General features: G+C 49.8%; 1 protein-coding gene across 4 annotated transcripts in view; it reads left to right on the plus strand.

The window, feature by feature from the left end:
- Positions 1 to 15,838, plus strand: part of LOC120751294 (phosphofurin acidic cluster sorting protein 1-like) — a 50,084-nt gene that overhangs the window by 21,469 nt on the left and 12,777 nt on the right. For 3 of the 4 annotated variants that reach the window (XM_040060870.1, XM_040060871.1, XM_040060872.1), the window contains exons 2-6: positions 8,932 to 9,019; positions 13,875 to 13,964; positions 14,237 to 14,362; positions 14,550 to 14,712; positions 14,849 to 14,940. In XM_040060870.1, coding sequence (XP_039916804.1) covers positions 8,932 to 9,019; positions 13,875 to 13,964; positions 14,237 to 14,362; positions 14,550 to 14,712; positions 14,849 to 14,940 — 559 coding nt within the window. Of the gene's footprint in view, positions 1 to 7,849; positions 7,896 to 8,931; positions 9,020 to 13,874; positions 13,965 to 14,236; positions 14,363 to 14,549; positions 14,713 to 14,848; positions 14,941 to 15,838 lie in introns of those variants that run through there. The other variant, XM_040060873.2, reaches the window with a different exon arrangement.

Consider the following 15,838-nt stretch of genomic DNA (forward strand, 5'->3'; position numbering starts at 1 on the left):
AAATTTAAATTTTCTTAGTCAGAGTGTCTTTGGATGGCTGCCTGTGCCCAGTGTGGCTGTAATACAGGATGTGGTGAGGAGGTACAGCGAGTTATTTGTGGACCTTTTTGCTAGGTGAAATGTAGGCTGTGATAGCTCTTGGCTCTGCTTGCAGCTTGCTGAGAAGGTGAGCGGGCACAACGATCCTTGGAAAGAATGTCCTGTTCCACTGAGACGGTGTCTGGAAGTGAGCAGCTGCAGGTGCAGGCAGTGTCATCTGTTCAGTGTGCGTGCTGCTGGCTGGGGCCCTGCCACCCTGTGAGGAGCTGTCTGACACTGCTGAGCCCAAGCTGCAGCGCCTTGGAGAGTAAGGACAGTCTGCTGGACAGCCTGGCAGCGCTCCTGCTTGGAATAGCCTCACTGTGCCATGGGCAGCAAACAAGCAGAGATCTCAATGTTAGCTCCTGTCCTGAGTAGCCATTCTTGCATTGGAAAGGCCGTGTTATGCGTAGTTCAAATCCTTAGTGTGCCTTGCTAGCGTGCTAACATTTTTGGCAGCACAAAAGCAGCTGAAAGCCTGTAGTAGATGGAGCTTTTAGGGAAGAGAAATGCTCTGCACCCTGAGCACAGCACTGCTGCTGGTCCATCTGCCGCTGCTCGTGTGACTCCCTGGTGTGGGGCTGGTGTACGCTCAGTGATGCGTGTTGGCTGACCTCCTTTAGCAAGCGTGTTTCCAAAGCATAAGCTGTTATACCCTTCCTGCGAAGGAAACCGTGGCTGGTGCAGGAACAGGTTTGGCTACACGTAAGGTGCCAGTTTTGAAAACCCTGAGGAAGAAGATGATTTTATACATCTTGTTAGGTATTTAGAAAGATTTTTATATTCTCTTAGGTAAATCCAGCAAATCTCTTCTGTAATGCTGAGTGAATCTTAGTTCTTCCAGACAAAATCAGTGAGTGCAGTACCTGTCTGTGCTTTCTTCCCTTACAGCTGGCTGCTCTCACACTGGTAGCCAGCAGCTCTGATGGCTGTTGCTGGAGATCACTCGTAGCTGCTTATGCTGGCTGAGACGTGCGTGGTGTTGATGTGCTTTCTCTGAACCTCCTTATCTGACTGGTGCACCTGAGCCAGCCTGGAATGCCTGCTATGCCTTGTCCTGACTCCGGTGTCTCCCTGGGACATGACCTGCCCTGTTCCTGTGCCTCTCTTGGGAGGAGCCGTGTGCTGTCTCCGTGCTATTGCAGAGGAGTGCTGCGAGCTTGTGGTGGAAGAGAAGGTGGTTCCTGGGAGGCCTCTGGGTGCCAGTCAGATCTCCTGGGCAGAGCCCTGTGTGGTCCCTGCAGTGGATGGGAAAGGGAAAGCTGCTTCAGAGTGTTTGATAGAGCAGCTGGGTGCTGACCAAACCAGAGACCGCCTGCCCAGAGAATAAAGAGTTATGCACTCTTCCAAGGGCTGACTGGGGCAGGGCATGCCCGATAAATGTGCATACACAGTGAGATGGTGATGTTTGATGCAGTTAAGAATGGTCTCCCTGGTCAGATGAGAACAGCAGGGGCTGATGTGTGAATTTTCCCTTCCATGGGGATAGGAAAATGAAAAAAATGAGGTGCTCCAATTCAGTACCGTGGTGCTGAGGTCCCATTTAATGCACTTCACTGGCCTCTTTTCAGTGACTGCAGTCTATCTTGAATGGCCATTCCAGAGGGGAAATGCTAACCAGGACACAAGGCTGTGAGGAAAACTCTAGGCAGCTGCAAGAAGCCAGCTGGGGAGACAAGGAAGGGTAGATGTATCTGCTTGCAGGACCCAGTTTTCTTCCCATTTGTCTCCTGACTGAGGATGAATTGCTGGATGATACCTTGCTCTTGGTAATGTATATCCTATTGATACTGTTATCCTTTACCCTCCCCAGCATGACTTTGCCTGTCCTCCCCTGTAGTGCTGCCAAGCTGCTGCTGTGAGGACAAGAAACCCCTTCCTTTGCTGTTAAAACCCTCAAAGACAGAAGGGAGGAGGGTATAATCGAGGTGTCTGAGCATTGGCCTTGATCTGTCTAGGGGCACTTGGAGGGAGATGGGACGATGGAGGGGAAGAACAGTCTTGTGGGAAAACAGGCTGGATTTCTTGAGGCAGGCAGAGCTGTAAGCTCTGAAATGCTTCACAGAAAATGAAAGGAGATAGCAACCTGGGGAGGTTTTGTCTTCTGTGCTCCGTGCTTTAGGATTTCCTTTGCGAATGTCGCTTGGGAATTGGGATAAGTCAAACCTGCTGCGTTTGCAGTAACAGAACCCTGCTCTGGATCCAGCAGCAGGGCAGTTGTGTGCTACTGGTAGCGAGCTGTTGTCAGCCAGGATGCAGACGAGCCAAAATGTCTCTCATGGCAAGGAGTGGAATGCTGGTCGGCACCGGGGCTGGTGTGCTGCACACCACCTTGTATAGCTTGGCTGAGAGACCTGAGACACAGCAGCTATTTGGTGGCTCTGCCCTAGCTCTTTCCTTGGTGACCCCAGGAGGGTGCTGTTGTGGTTTTTGGCCTTTGTATCCTACTGTGTTACACCTCTTCAGTGCAGCTTGCTTTGCTTGCCTGTCCCAGGCTGCAGCAGTCGCAGTGGCTGGAGAGCAGAGTGGCAGGAGTGTGCTAGCAAGCCCTGAGTCCTCTGTTCCTCTTTCCCTTGGGGAAGCTCTCAAAGCAGGCTGACGTTGGCTTTCCTCCCATTCCATCTGTAATTGGCACACCTACCTGTCCTGATGCCTGATCTGCAGAGCCTGATGAACCTGCTGCTGTCCCAGTTCGTTGCTCTGTTTGCCGGCAGCAGGGACTTGGTTTCTGAAAGTGGAGTAGGTCTCTCCTCCCCTCTGCGTGCATCAGCGGTGTCTCATGCAAACACCCCACTTGGGGCTCGGGGGGGAGGTTGCTTTCGGGAAGCTGCGGCGCGTTTCGGCTGGTGTCTCACCGCTGGCACGCCCTGTGTGTGCCCTTCCCTTGGCACCTGCTTGGGCCGCTCTCCGAGGTGGGCTCTGTGGATGGACACCCCTGTCTCTGATGGGATCTGCCGGCCCGTGCCGCTGTCCCGGGCTCGTGGTCCTGGCCGGCTGCCTTCTGCCCTCTAGCGGGAACGTATTTTGGGAATAGGCGCTACTCCAGCGCTCGGCACGGCTACGGGAGCGTCGGGAGCACTATGGGAATTCTGGCATCTTTCCAGGAGCCCAGTCTCAGAGTTTAGTACCACCTGGAAGGGAAACCGGAGCTGTCCAAGTCAGGAAAAATACTGAAGAGCAGTTAAACTGACACTCCTGAAGGCTTAGCCCGCTGTGATCGGGGTACGCAAAGCAATCACAGGAGAGACGAAAGATTTCGCAGGGCAGAGTTCCTCTCAGAGAGCACAAGGCTGCGCCAAGGCCGAGAACAAGGCGGAGAGCTGCCTGCCTGCTTATTTCTTACTTTTTATACATTTGTGGGTCTGGCTGAAGATTGGCTTCTGGAGTTTTCACCCCTTAGCCAACTGGCCAGACCAGCCGTCAGTTGCAATTGTTTTCAGGTTAGAAATATGCAAGCAAAGGACAGAGAACATAAACAAAGGATTTGTTTATGTTACATGTGTGAGAAAAAGTGAAAAATGCTCCTAATATTGTGCAGTAGCTAAAAAGTCTGACTCCATTTTATGAACAATCAAAAGGCTTTAAAAACTCAGAAAAACCAGGGTGACAGTCCACATCCGTGCATCTAATAAGGGTGGTGGTGCTGACAAGGATGCACAGAGGGCCAGTGCTGGGAAAGGTGGGTGACACGGAAACTACAGGAAAACCCAAGGTCCCTGGCTGCTGCCACTTGGAGAAATCAGTGCAAATGTCCAGGGAAACAGTTTTGTCCAGAGAATGAGCTACCGCTCCTGCCTGATTGGTAAGCCAAGCACTGAACTGCGCAGGATGTCAGCAGAAGAAGAGAGCAGTTAATGGGCTTGACCCTTAACTTGGGGATAAGGACTGGCCCTGGGGTTGGGCAGTGACTCCGGATGCACGCTGGGCTTTCCCCTGGGCTTTCCTTCCAGCTGCAGTGGGCACCACACCAAGAGCAGGTTCTCCAGATGTTCAGCACATCAGCTGAAACCCTGCTTTATTATTTGGATGAGATTCTCTTTGGACTAGTACTTGCTTATAATAATATTTGTATATACTTTTGAAAAAATTCTAAGAGTATTTTTATACATGTGCATTTATATAGGTTAGAGGGTGGTAAACATGCAAATGATATTTGAAGACTTTTTCCAGAATGAGGAGGACTTTTGTGGTTGCTCTTTAGAAGATTTGATTAGTTCTGTTCATACATGAAGGGCATCACCTGTGACCCAGTTTAGTGGCACAGTCAGAGCAGCAGAAACGCTTTTTGCTTTTCAAAACAATGTTAGTTTTTTTAACTTGGGGAACACTTTCATTTTCTTCAAGGAGGAAGTGATGCAAAGAGTACTGCCCAAGCAGGAAATTGTTGCATAATGCTTTGTTACCCCTTCAGTGAAAAGGAAAGCAAAAAACTACCTTTGGTTATTAAAAAAAAAAAATAGATAAGAAAACGTCTTAATGTCTTCTTGCTGTGGTCTCCAGGGGGTAGAGGATTATGTCCATTGAATCTGCAGAGAATTTTGACACTTACTGCACTGCAATAAAAATATAAAATGGAGTGAATTTGTTCTCGGATAATATGTACATGATTTGGTATAACAAATGAGAATGCTTGTAAAATAGATTCTGTACATCTGTGTATCACTCTGGGGAAAAAATGGGGAGACAGTGCAGCTCTGAGCAGACTTCAGCTGTACCAAAGTTAAAGTGTTTAGGATTTATTTTGAGGGAGGGATAGTGATGACCCAGGAAGAATAGAGGCCATAATTAAGCTCCCATGTCTGGTTATGAAAGAGCAGATACGAGGATTTTTCAGAATTGTGGGATTTCATCGGCTGTGGTTTCCTGGGTTAGGGGAATTGACTAAGCCTCTGACAGAGGCAACCAATAATGGAAATACTGAACTTGTCACATGGGGCCCAGAGGGAACAAGCTTTTAAAGCAATAAAATGGTGTCTGCTCCTTCTCCCAGATTATACAAATCCCTTCAATCTGTGTGTACACGAAGTAAAGATAGCGGAATGATAACGCAGAAATTGTCACTGCACCACAAATCAGCCGCATATTATTCCACTTGTAATAAATGAAAAACGCTCCACTTTATTAATTGAAGGAAATTTATTAAAAAAGGTCCAAATAGAATTTTAGAGTGCAACAACAAAAAAACACTATCAAAAAAAGAAAAAAAAGGTCAGTGCCGAGCCAGGGTGTCGGCGCTGGGTGAGACACAGGTTTGCCCGCTGCAGCAGAGGGTCCCCTGTGCTCCACCTGTCCTGCCTGAGCGATTTTTATACGGTTTTTTTCGCCCGAGGCTGAGTCCCTTTTTTCTGTTTCGGACTACACATATTCATGAGGAGTTCTTTCTTTGTGGGAAGTTGAACAAAACATACCCGGAGAGTGATGAGCACCCGTGATCCGGCATTGAGATGTATCGCTCTGATGGCCCTGGTTAACTCAATCTCCGGATATTTATCACATATTCATCGCCCCTGCGTTCCTCGGATCACTTTGATGGGCGATCCATCTCCGAGCTGGCCACACTTATTTTATTGTAAATGAAGTCCTCCCTCCTTTGTCCAGGTGGTTTTGACATTATGTTGCAGTCTCTGGCTTGTGAGTTTTAAAACTTATAAGAGTATATTTTAACAGTACGTAAAAATATACGACAATTTTTTTTTTGCACGAGTTATCATATACACATATAACACACTCAACTTCATTCCGTTGCATTGGGAAGACCAGCCTGTATCTATTCCTTGGAGAAGAAATATTCAATTTGTTAGAAATAGTACAGTTACCTGTGGTCCTGGATGGTCAGACAGGAAAGCTTCCTTAACAAAAATAAGCCACTGTGTGTCCTCTGTGACCTCTTGATTGGATGCTTTTACAAACAACCGCTGGAGGCAGTGCTTTGCTGCTGGCACTGAATTTCACAAAATGCGTGTTCTAAGAGCTTTCCTTTTCAAGATAACTACAGGCCAGCTTGGTGAAAGCACTGCAAATGTTTCAAGCAAACTTCAGAGCAAAAGCTCCAAATTCGTCCATTAGCGAGGGAAAGAAGGTGGCATTTTTTAAAATAATACCAGGGAACAGTGAGTACCTCTCACCAGTAAATGACCAGTAGAGGAGTGTGGGAGTACTGAGGTTCCAGGAGGCTGTCAGACTGCCCTGTTGGAGCTCATTCTCCTTGTTCTGTCAGTCATTGTTGCTCGCAGAATGTTACAGTCATATTTATCACAACTCAGTGTAGCAGAGGTCCCTGCAGCACTTCCATAGCTCAAAAACAGTTGCAACTTGTTCTGTTTAATTATAGGAGTAAGTAAGTCTAGATTTATAATTTGTTTACCAAAAAGTGATTTTCGAGGATCACACGGTGATCAGTTCTGGATAAAACCATGGGGCAGTTGCCATGGGATTTGGCTGAAATGTTCAGAGCAGCATCGGATCACTGTGGATCGATCCTCTCCTGTAGATATCTGCAGAGATTAGTATGAGACCCTCTGCTGCCCTGTACTGGCACTGAACACTCAGCACTGATGTAAATCTGGGTGATGCTGGGATTGATTAAGTAACAGATCAAAAGAGGATCATCAGGGACAGCCAAGCTGCTTAAAAATCGTGTGCTCTTGTGCTGCAAGTACATTCAGACTCTAGGACATGCACGTTAATCCCTGTGGGAAGGGTCCTGGTATTTTAGAAAGCACTGTTTTGAGAAGTTTGGAGCTGCAAGTTGCAAGCTATACCTTTGAGTACCTTATGTCTTTGAGTGCTGCAGGAGGAGGAGCAGGGGCTGGAAGGGGGAAAACCACCTTCTGGCACATGATAGGGAAAGGACATGGGGCAGACTACAGTGTCTCTCACTGTGTAAAAGAGATCTTGAAAGCTGGAGAGGGATAGAAAGAGAAGAGATGAAAGAGCTGCCCAAGCGGGCAGAGCTGACCAGCAGGCATTTATTCATTCTTCCCCTGGAGAAGATACCAGGTGTTGCCTCAGAGAGAAGCATGAAGAACGGATGAGTGAATTAGTTTTGGATAAAGAGTGTGTTTCTACAACGAGAACAACTGCCAGGCAGAATTATAAAACCTTTCCACATTCTCCAATTAAGACTGAATATCCTCATGTAAGTTTTAATCTTTAAGGGATAACTTTTCCATGCAGGTAGCTATCATGACTAAATTAGCACTTCAAGGAAGATATGAGTAGATGTACTGTCCTTGTCTTACATGTTCAAGCCTCATTTCTCTCTGTGGCTCGTCTAGCGACAGTGACATTTAGCACTGGTTAGTGGTGCTTGTTAGCTGAGCTTCTCCCCTTTGCAGGCTTTCCCTTAGTACGTCTGATGGAGTTGTTGTGCTCCTTTTTCTGGCAAGAACTCAGTCCCCACTCCCTGCCTGAGAGGAGCCTCTTTGTCTTTGACCGTGCTCCCCACTGCTCGCCCCTAACCATGCCTAAGTATTTCTGGGGAGGAAGAAACCTGCCTCAGGTAATAAGGTTTCTCCCTTCCTACAAACAGAGGCTCAGAGGGGAAGGTGGGCAGAGGTGGGACCACTTGTTGTAGTGCTGGGGTGCACAGAGTACGAGAGCCTAGGGTCTGTGCTCGGGGTTTTGGCTGAAAGAATGCAGCCATCTGGCAAATAAGTGTACGGAGCTTCCCTGCACACCCAGCTTCCTGACTTCTGGTCTCCACCAGCAGGGACCAGAACGTGAAGTGCAGAGCAGCAGGGTTGCAGTCACAGTCCAGGAAACCTTCTGCACAAGCTAAAGTTGTTTTAGAAGGAAGGACAGGGCCATGCTAGGAGGTGAGTGCATGCCAAGCCCTAAACCTGTCCTGCAGTTTGGCTCTGTCTTTCCCTTTTCACTGTAGTTCCATCTCTGGGGTTATTCTACGCTGCTGCTGTACATCAGCATAGTATGAGCAGGTTTTTTCCTTTAAAAATAAATAAAGCAAGCATTCAGAGAGCGCAGTATGTCAGACAGAAAGGTGTTTGGTAGTAGCCAAATCTGTTCTCCAGGCAGGGGGGCCTGACTCAGGTCCAGCATGCTGATACCCGTAGAAGTCCTGGGAACCAGAGTCTGCAGCAGTGCAGCCGTGGAGCACAGAGTGATTTGCGAAACATCAGCGTGCTCTTACTATTGGTAAAGCCATGTGTGCCTTTGCTCCCTGACACAAGTATTGTCCATGGGAGTCCTGCTGCAGGCTCCTTGGCAGGAGACAGGAGTGGCTGGCTGTCTCACTGGCACTGTCTATTCCTTTGAGCAGCAAAAGTAGCTCCTCTCACTTAGCCTCAGGATCCTTCCTGGCTCTTTCCTGGAAGTGCCACTTACCATGCGGAGTCCCCAGTATTTGAGCTTGTCAGGTGGCTGAAGCTGTATGAAGCCTCCTGTGGGGCTGCTTCTCCTGTCAGCTCTGTGTGGTACCGTGCAAGAGAAGAGCAGAGTTGTGATGGCTGCATGGGAACATTTGCCTTAATTCAGTCCAGGATAAGAGTGGATTTAAGTGCTTTGATTTATAAATAAACAGTGCTGTAGCCAAGGTAGATTTAAGCAGAGCTGGCAACAGCCCCGCTTGGGAAGGGATCTCTTTACCACATGGCCTGCTGCTGGACTTCCTGTTGCATGCTAATCCCTTAAGCCTGCTTTAGCTCTGTTAATTTTCCTTCTTTCCATTTTTCCCCAATGGGCCGTCTCCGTGGCGCGTGAATGCCAGCGTTCCTGGGCCAAGCTTGTGCCTGCAGTGGGCCAAGCATCCAGGCTGCCCTCCGAGCACCGGGTACCATGTGGCAGGGTCCCAGGGATGGTGGTGCCTGAATGTGTCCCATTCTCTCTGTCTTACAGGCTCTGCAGTCTGCGCCTGAAGAAGCTCACGGTGCTGAAAGAGCTGGACAAAGAGCTGAGCTCTGTGCTTATCGCTGTGAAGATTCAGGTAGGCTCTTCTCCTTGCTCCTGCCTGATGGCAGCAAGCCAAGCCCATCCTTGTGCCCTCTGTGAAGTGCTGGTCTGCATGTCCCTTGCCTAGTCCAACCAACCCCTCTGTCTCACTTAGCATGCTCAGGGAGATTTTGGCTCTCAGGCAGGTGGAAATGATGCCCCAGGGATAGCAGCAAGACACCTGGCGCTGGCCTGTAACAGGAATGAATTTGGTTAGACACTGGGACAGAATCTATCGTGCCTCCCTGCCTGCCTCTGCCAAGGCCCTCCTCTCAAACTGCTGTTTGGAGTTTGTCATCCTGCTGTTCCCTACCCTTTGAGAAGGTCAGTGCTGGATGCTTTCCAGCAGTGCCTTCCATCCAGATCACTCCCTGGGGAGTGAAGGGTGGGAAGGGAAGGGAGCAAGGGATCAGCGTCTCTGTGCATAATGTTCTGGTGACATTTGTGCCCTGTCTGACCTCACAGTATCCTCTAATATCCCTTCCCTTTCCCTGTGCATCGCTGCTAGGCCTGGTGCCTCTACTGTGAACCAGGCAGAAGGGAGGGGACAGGAATTTGCCACCATCCTGATATGTGCGATTCCTCCACCCTCCCTGCACCTGGTGGTGGAGAGATGTGTTCCTGGTGGTGCGGGCACATCCTTCCCACCTGCCAGAGGACAGCATGGAAACAAAATGCATCTTGAGTGTGCTGTCTTGGCCACAGCTCCCCTGACCCAGCTAGGGTGCTGGTGTCCTTCCTTCGTTCTCGTCAGCTGATCCCGCTGAAAGCACCGTGGGCCGGCAGCTCAGCAGCTTTGTGCTCCCACTGAGCCCTTTGTGCTGCACACGTTAGGGTCTAAATCCTGGATTAATGCTGGAAGCTGCAGTATTAGTGGAGCTCTGGGAGCTGGAGTTTGCCTTCATGGCAGACCTGATTGACTCGCACAGAAGAAACTGAAAACGAAATGTATGAAACCTGGGGCAGGGGGCGAGGACAGTAGGAGGGGGCTGTGGTCCACACACTATTGGTCGGTGTCCCACTTTGCTGGCCTTCCATCACCGTGTGTATGGTGTCACTCAGGAGAGCTGAAAGCCCTGGGACCCCTGTGCCCCTTTGGTGTGGGCTTTAGCAAGGAAACAGCCTGAGCAGCAGAGAGCTGCCTGGCTTGCCCTTGGAAATGTGGAAGCAATCAAGGCTGGCCCACTGACAGCAGCACAGGACTGGGGGGCTGGCAGCCAGCTGGGGGCTGTGGGTCCTACTTGACTGGGAGGGCTGGGGTGGTCCCTGAGTTCTCTCCTGCATGCTCAGCCCAAGCTGAATGTGCTTCTCTGCACTGGGGAACTTTGGCTTCCTGTGCAGCCCCACGATGCCGGGGCTGACGTGTGCCGGGCGTGCATGTCCTCAGCTACAGCCCTCACAGGCTGCAGACTGGGCCTGGGGAGGAGACTGCACAGTGGGACTCCACCTGCTTCAAACAGACCACCCCCCTCCCTGCCACAGGCCAATCTTGCACCCTGAGGGCAAAAGAAATTAATAGGCCTCAGCAGTTTGAAGCCACAGGGCTCCTTTTCCTGTCAGGGAATGGAAGCTGCATTCAGGGATTGAATTAAAACGTGGTCACCTCCTCTCTGCATGGCCACGTAGCTGTGGCTCCCTGCAAAGCTGAAGAGAACAAGGAGAATGCTTCTGCCCACATTACCCCGTGGCTCAGCACTCCTTGTGGGAGTGGGCTGAGTTTGTGTGCCTCCCCAGGCTGTTTCCACCTGCCTGACCAGCCTCCTGGGCAGGGTTTGGGGCTGCTGGAAGGCAGATGGAGGCTGTAGGCAGCTTCAGCACAGCGTGCCTACAGAGTGGCCTCAGATGGATCCGTTCCTCCTGCTCCTCTCCTAGGTAACAGATGAGTCACGCTAGTAAGAATCTGTTTGAAGGCTTTCCAGTGAGCATTCCATCTTTTGGATGGAAACAGCTGATGCATACGATTTATAAAGGATCTGCAAGTTCCTGAGGGGGCAACTGGGGACTAGAGGAAAGGAGAGCGATATTTCTGTCATTTCAGTAGTAGTTCTTTTAGGGTCAGGAATCTGAAGGGCAAATTGCATGGAAATAAGACTCTGACCCTGCCTGAATGGGGCTGCCATCCAGGCAATAGCTCCAGTGCTGGAGAGAGTCTGCTTAAAAAATATGCATGAGTCAAAGGACAGTGTAAAGCCTGTCCTGAACTCCTGATCTCCTTCTCACAGTGCCCTTCTGCTCTGAAAAAATAGCTTCCAAGGGTGCCATATACTGCTACCTGCTCCTTCATCTGAAAATACCACTGTCAAGGGGAACTTTCTATGTCTACAGAACTTACTCATTTCCCAATGATGATTTGAATATATAATGTTCTGTGGATTTGAGTGAGATAAAGCCTGAACTACTGTGAAAAAGGGGATTTGCTCTCATTCACTTGAGTGGTTTTTAAGCCTTTATCCCTCATTATTTATTTTAACAGGCTGGAGACATCATAGAGCATTTCCTTCTGAGTGTTGTTCAGTGTGGCACTGAGTGATCTGGATGTGCTGGCTCAGCTCCATAGAGCTGCAGATACCTGCCTTGGTATCACAGCTGATTATGGCATGAAGGGAAACACAGTGTTCCTTCTGGCAGAGAGGCTGTAGGTCACAAACACCCTGTCTTGAGCCATTAACAGAGGAAACAATCAAAGAAAGAAAGAAGAAAACAAGGCCCAGCACTCCCAGAACTTTCAGCTGCGGTGGCAGGTGCTGTGGATGCAGATCTTCCTGCATCTGCCCGTGGGACACAGCTGGTCACTCAGGTTCAAGCCTTGGCTCTGCTGTAGAGAGATGATATTGGCAGTCCCTGCGTAGCAGACAAGAATGTGTGCTATGGAATAGGCCAGGCTAAAAAGGTTGTTTGCCTCTGCCAGGCCTGCTGCCCCAACTCTGTTCCCTGAAGGAACTTGGGTGATTTTGGTCTTTTTTACTACACAGTTTTCTGTTTATGCCTCACTCATGCTTTGTTTCTTATCTCTTTGTAACCACTTGTTGCGTTTTTCACTCCTGCCTGAGCAATCCTAGCTAAATCCTAAATTTGTTTATTATATTAATGAGCTGTTCTTGCCCAAAATGCACCTTCAGCTTGAATTCTGGTTGGTGATGTGCTGTCTGCCTAGTCCAGTACTTACATTACTTCTCTATCATTTTCCAGAGGTGGTATGCTGTTGTAGCCTCAACCCTCTTATAAACCAAACCAGTCAGGGCAGATTTACACCTGAAATTTGGGATTATACCTTGCAAACCAGACCTGGGCATCATGTACCTGTGTATTGTAGTGAAAGTTCCTGTGTGTTTTCGTTGTTAGGTAGTAAAAACCTGTGACTACCACTTTGTCACGATTGCTTTTCCCTTCCTTGACACTCTTTGTCATCTATGATTTCCACTGTAACAGTCTGATATTAAGTTTTTCTGCAGTACTCATTGGGGTACTGAACTGTTCTGCAGGGAAATTGGTCTTGCCTGACGTTACAGAACAGCCGAGCTACGTCAGGTGCTCAGTGCCACATCCAGTTGAGGTTTGAATTTCTCAAAGGATGGAGGATCCTCGGTATTTTTATGTCCTTGCACTGTGATAACAAAGCAGCTTTTGTCCCAGTCCTTGCAATGCCACACAGATGTGCACTGGCATTTCCCTGAGGGATTGGATTCACCTAGGATTGAGACTGGGCACGTAAATTCCAAAGTGGTAAATGACAGTAAGGCACAGGACAGCAATGTTTATGAAACCATCATCCCTGGACACACCACTCAGGACAGCCTCACCTTTCCTTTGCCATAAGTCCTTCCCCAGAAACAGCATCTTCAGGAAGAGTAATTGCACTTCTACTTGTGTTTTGGTGAAAGAATGAATCTTTGGTGGATAATTTCTGTGCAAAAAAGAGCAAATGGTAAATGTGCTGAAGTAAATAGTCATTGTGACTGCCTGTCGTCTCTTATCAGAGAAGAGTTCAGGAAGGGTCAGTGTGTTCTTGGCCAGGAAGGCTCACAGATGGTGAAGGGGATGAGCTCCACCTCCTCTCTTCCATTTTAGGAAGACCTTTTGCAGGAAAGTCTTGCTCCTGGCACCGTCTCTGGGAGCAGCATCGCAGACAGCTTTTGGGAGGATCTGTGGGTTGTGCCACCCTGCAGCCAAGGGGGCCTGATGCATGCAGACAGCTTTTTTATGCCCCCAAGTCATTCAGTGTCTCTGTCAGAAACCAAGACATAGAGATAGGGCAGACTTAAAAAGGAAAGGATTGGAGTGGGAACATGATTAGAGTGCCTCTGTTACTGCCCTTCTGGTAAAAACCGTTTCTGTATGTAGAGGGATAAAGACTGTTACCTGAGGAAAACACTGGGAGAGCTTTCTGAGACACAAGCTGAGCAAGCAGGGGGGACCCCTGTTTTCCTGGACATCCTGATTTGATCCCAGCAGAGCCATCCAGCCAGCTGTGCTCAGACAGGGATCTGCACTGGGCCTGTCTGCTTGGGGGAGAGCTGTCTCTGGGAGCTGTCCCTTTCCTGGCCAGGCAGCGTGGTGAGACCCTGTTGTTTGCCCTGCATGGCTCCCTCTGGCTCCAGGAGCGTCCCTCCACAGCGTGGGACTGGCACACCAGGTGCAGAGCAGGCTTGTGAGGGGCAGTGCTCCCTGGCAGACGGGCAGGGAGAAGGGGCCTCTGGCAGCTCGCGGATACTGCAGGCTTTTGCAAGGTGTTGGCAGGCATGCGCAAGGTGGAGCAGAACACAGTCGGGGCATTCTCTCTTCCCTCATGGACTGAACACCGTTGTCTCGTGTGCGTGATGCAGCGTGTGTGTCTGCTAATCTTGTTGTAGGGTTCAAAGCGAGTCCTGAGGTCAAATGAGTACGTCCTCCCGCCTGGGGGCCTGATGGAGACCGAGCTGGAGCTGACCTTCTCGCTGCAGGTACCTGGTGTTGCCTGGTCCCCTGGGCTCTCTCTGCTGCATTTTTCAGCAAGCACAACCTTAGGGCTAAGTGTGAAAGGCACAGCCTCTGTGGAGGCCAGCTGCTCCCTTGCTGCGGGGATTGTTTTGCTGGGCATTGGGCATGATGGATATGATGCGGGTGGCCTTTGAGGGCCACCTCAAAGCTCAGCACGGAGGAAGAGTTTTCTACCAGCGTGTCGTGCCGAGCCTTGCCCTCATGCTGCCATCTTCTGTGTGCTTCCCTCCCCCAGTACCCACACTTCCTCAAGAGAGATGGCAACAAACTACAGATCATGCTGCAGCGCAGGAAGAGATACAAGAACCGCACCATCCTGGGCTACAAGACCCTGGCAGTGGGCATCATTAACATGGCCGAGGTATAGGGTGGGAACAGAGGGGAGTCCCACATGGGCCCCCTGTGCCAGCACCGGGCAGGGAACTGGGCTGGCAGGCAGGGTCTCATTGCTGTCAGTGTCCTGGCTTGTTGGCTGGCTGTAATATAGAGAGGGTGGGCTGCCAGCTGCCATTGTGTCACCCTGTCAGGGAGCCTGTCTGTCTGTCCAGGTCATGCAGCACCCGACGGATGGCGGGCAGCTCCTGGGCCTCCACAGCAACATGAAGGATGTGAACATTCGAGTGGCTGAAATCAGCATCTACTCCCTGTCCAGTCAGCCCATCGACCACGAGGATGGGAACGTCCCCTCAGGTCCTAAAATCAAAGCTTCAGGTGTGTTTGGTGCTCAGACCTGCAGGCAGACGTTTGGGACACAGCTAACAGAGTGTCCCCTGGCGCTGCCAGTCCTGTCACTGCAGCCGTGATAGGCACCGTGCTTAGCTGGGGCATTTGCACTGTCCTCTTCCAGATCGCTCCCCAGACATTGATAATGACTCTGAAGAGGAGGAAGACAGCTTCTCCTCAGAGCAGGAGGCCAGTGATGATGCTGTGCAGGGTCAGGTAAGGGAGGCCTGGCAAGATGCCTTCTGTCCTGGTCCTGTTTCTGGGGCAAGAGTCAGGCATTGAGGTTCTTGATCACCCTGAGCCCTCTCATCCCACTGTAAACATCTGGCATTGTTTCAGAGGGCTGAGAGCTGTAATGCCTGACTGCAAACAGAACTTTGACAGCAGTGGGCTGCTCTCAAGTCCATGTTGAGGCAAGGGACTTTGGAGAGCCATAGATCTCATCCATCTGTCTCTGGAGCTGCCTGGTCTGCAGCAGAAAACCCCTGCTGAGCCCTCTCCATCTTGCACCATGATTTTCTCCCTTCTCCCTGTGATAACAGGTCAGAGACTCCTCACTGTCTGAGAGAGAACAGGAATTTTAGCAAGAAGTAGGTGTGAAAGTGGTCAGAGGTGACAGACCCATCCCAGCCCTGTGATGATCTGTGTCGCTGCTCTTTGCTGTGCTCACGTTGTGGTGTCTGTACTCAAGGCCACAGAAAGCCGTGTGGTAGTGTGCTGAAAAAGCACAGGGACAAACCCTGTTCAGGCTTGTTATGATCTTGAGGGTAACTGAGTTTCTTGGGGCAGATTAGAGTGGAAAAACACTGGATGGGCCAGTGTTTATAAATATATATCTATATGGCAGGTTTATTTCAGAACAACTTGGTTGCAATGGGAAGGAGGTATGCGACTATTTTGGTTATTATTACCTGTAGTAATACTATAGTGTAAAAGTATAAAGATATCACTTGAGAAAATACATAAGCAAAAGAAAGAAAGGTAAAGAAATTATAAGAGTAGATAGTGGAGGGGAAAGCTATCACCACCCGTGGATTCAGACTTGATAGTTGCTTAGTCAGAGTGATGGTCGCAGTCTAGATGGAGGAAGCCCCTGGAACAGAGTTCAGTCGTT

The sequence above is a fragment of the Hirundo rustica genome, chromosome 3, assembly GCF_015227805.2.
Source record: "Hirundo rustica isolate bHirRus1 chromosome 3, bHirRus1.pri.v3, whole genome shotgun sequence".
Taxonomy (NCBI): Eukaryota; Metazoa; Chordata; class Aves; order Passeriformes; family Hirundinidae; genus Hirundo; species Hirundo rustica.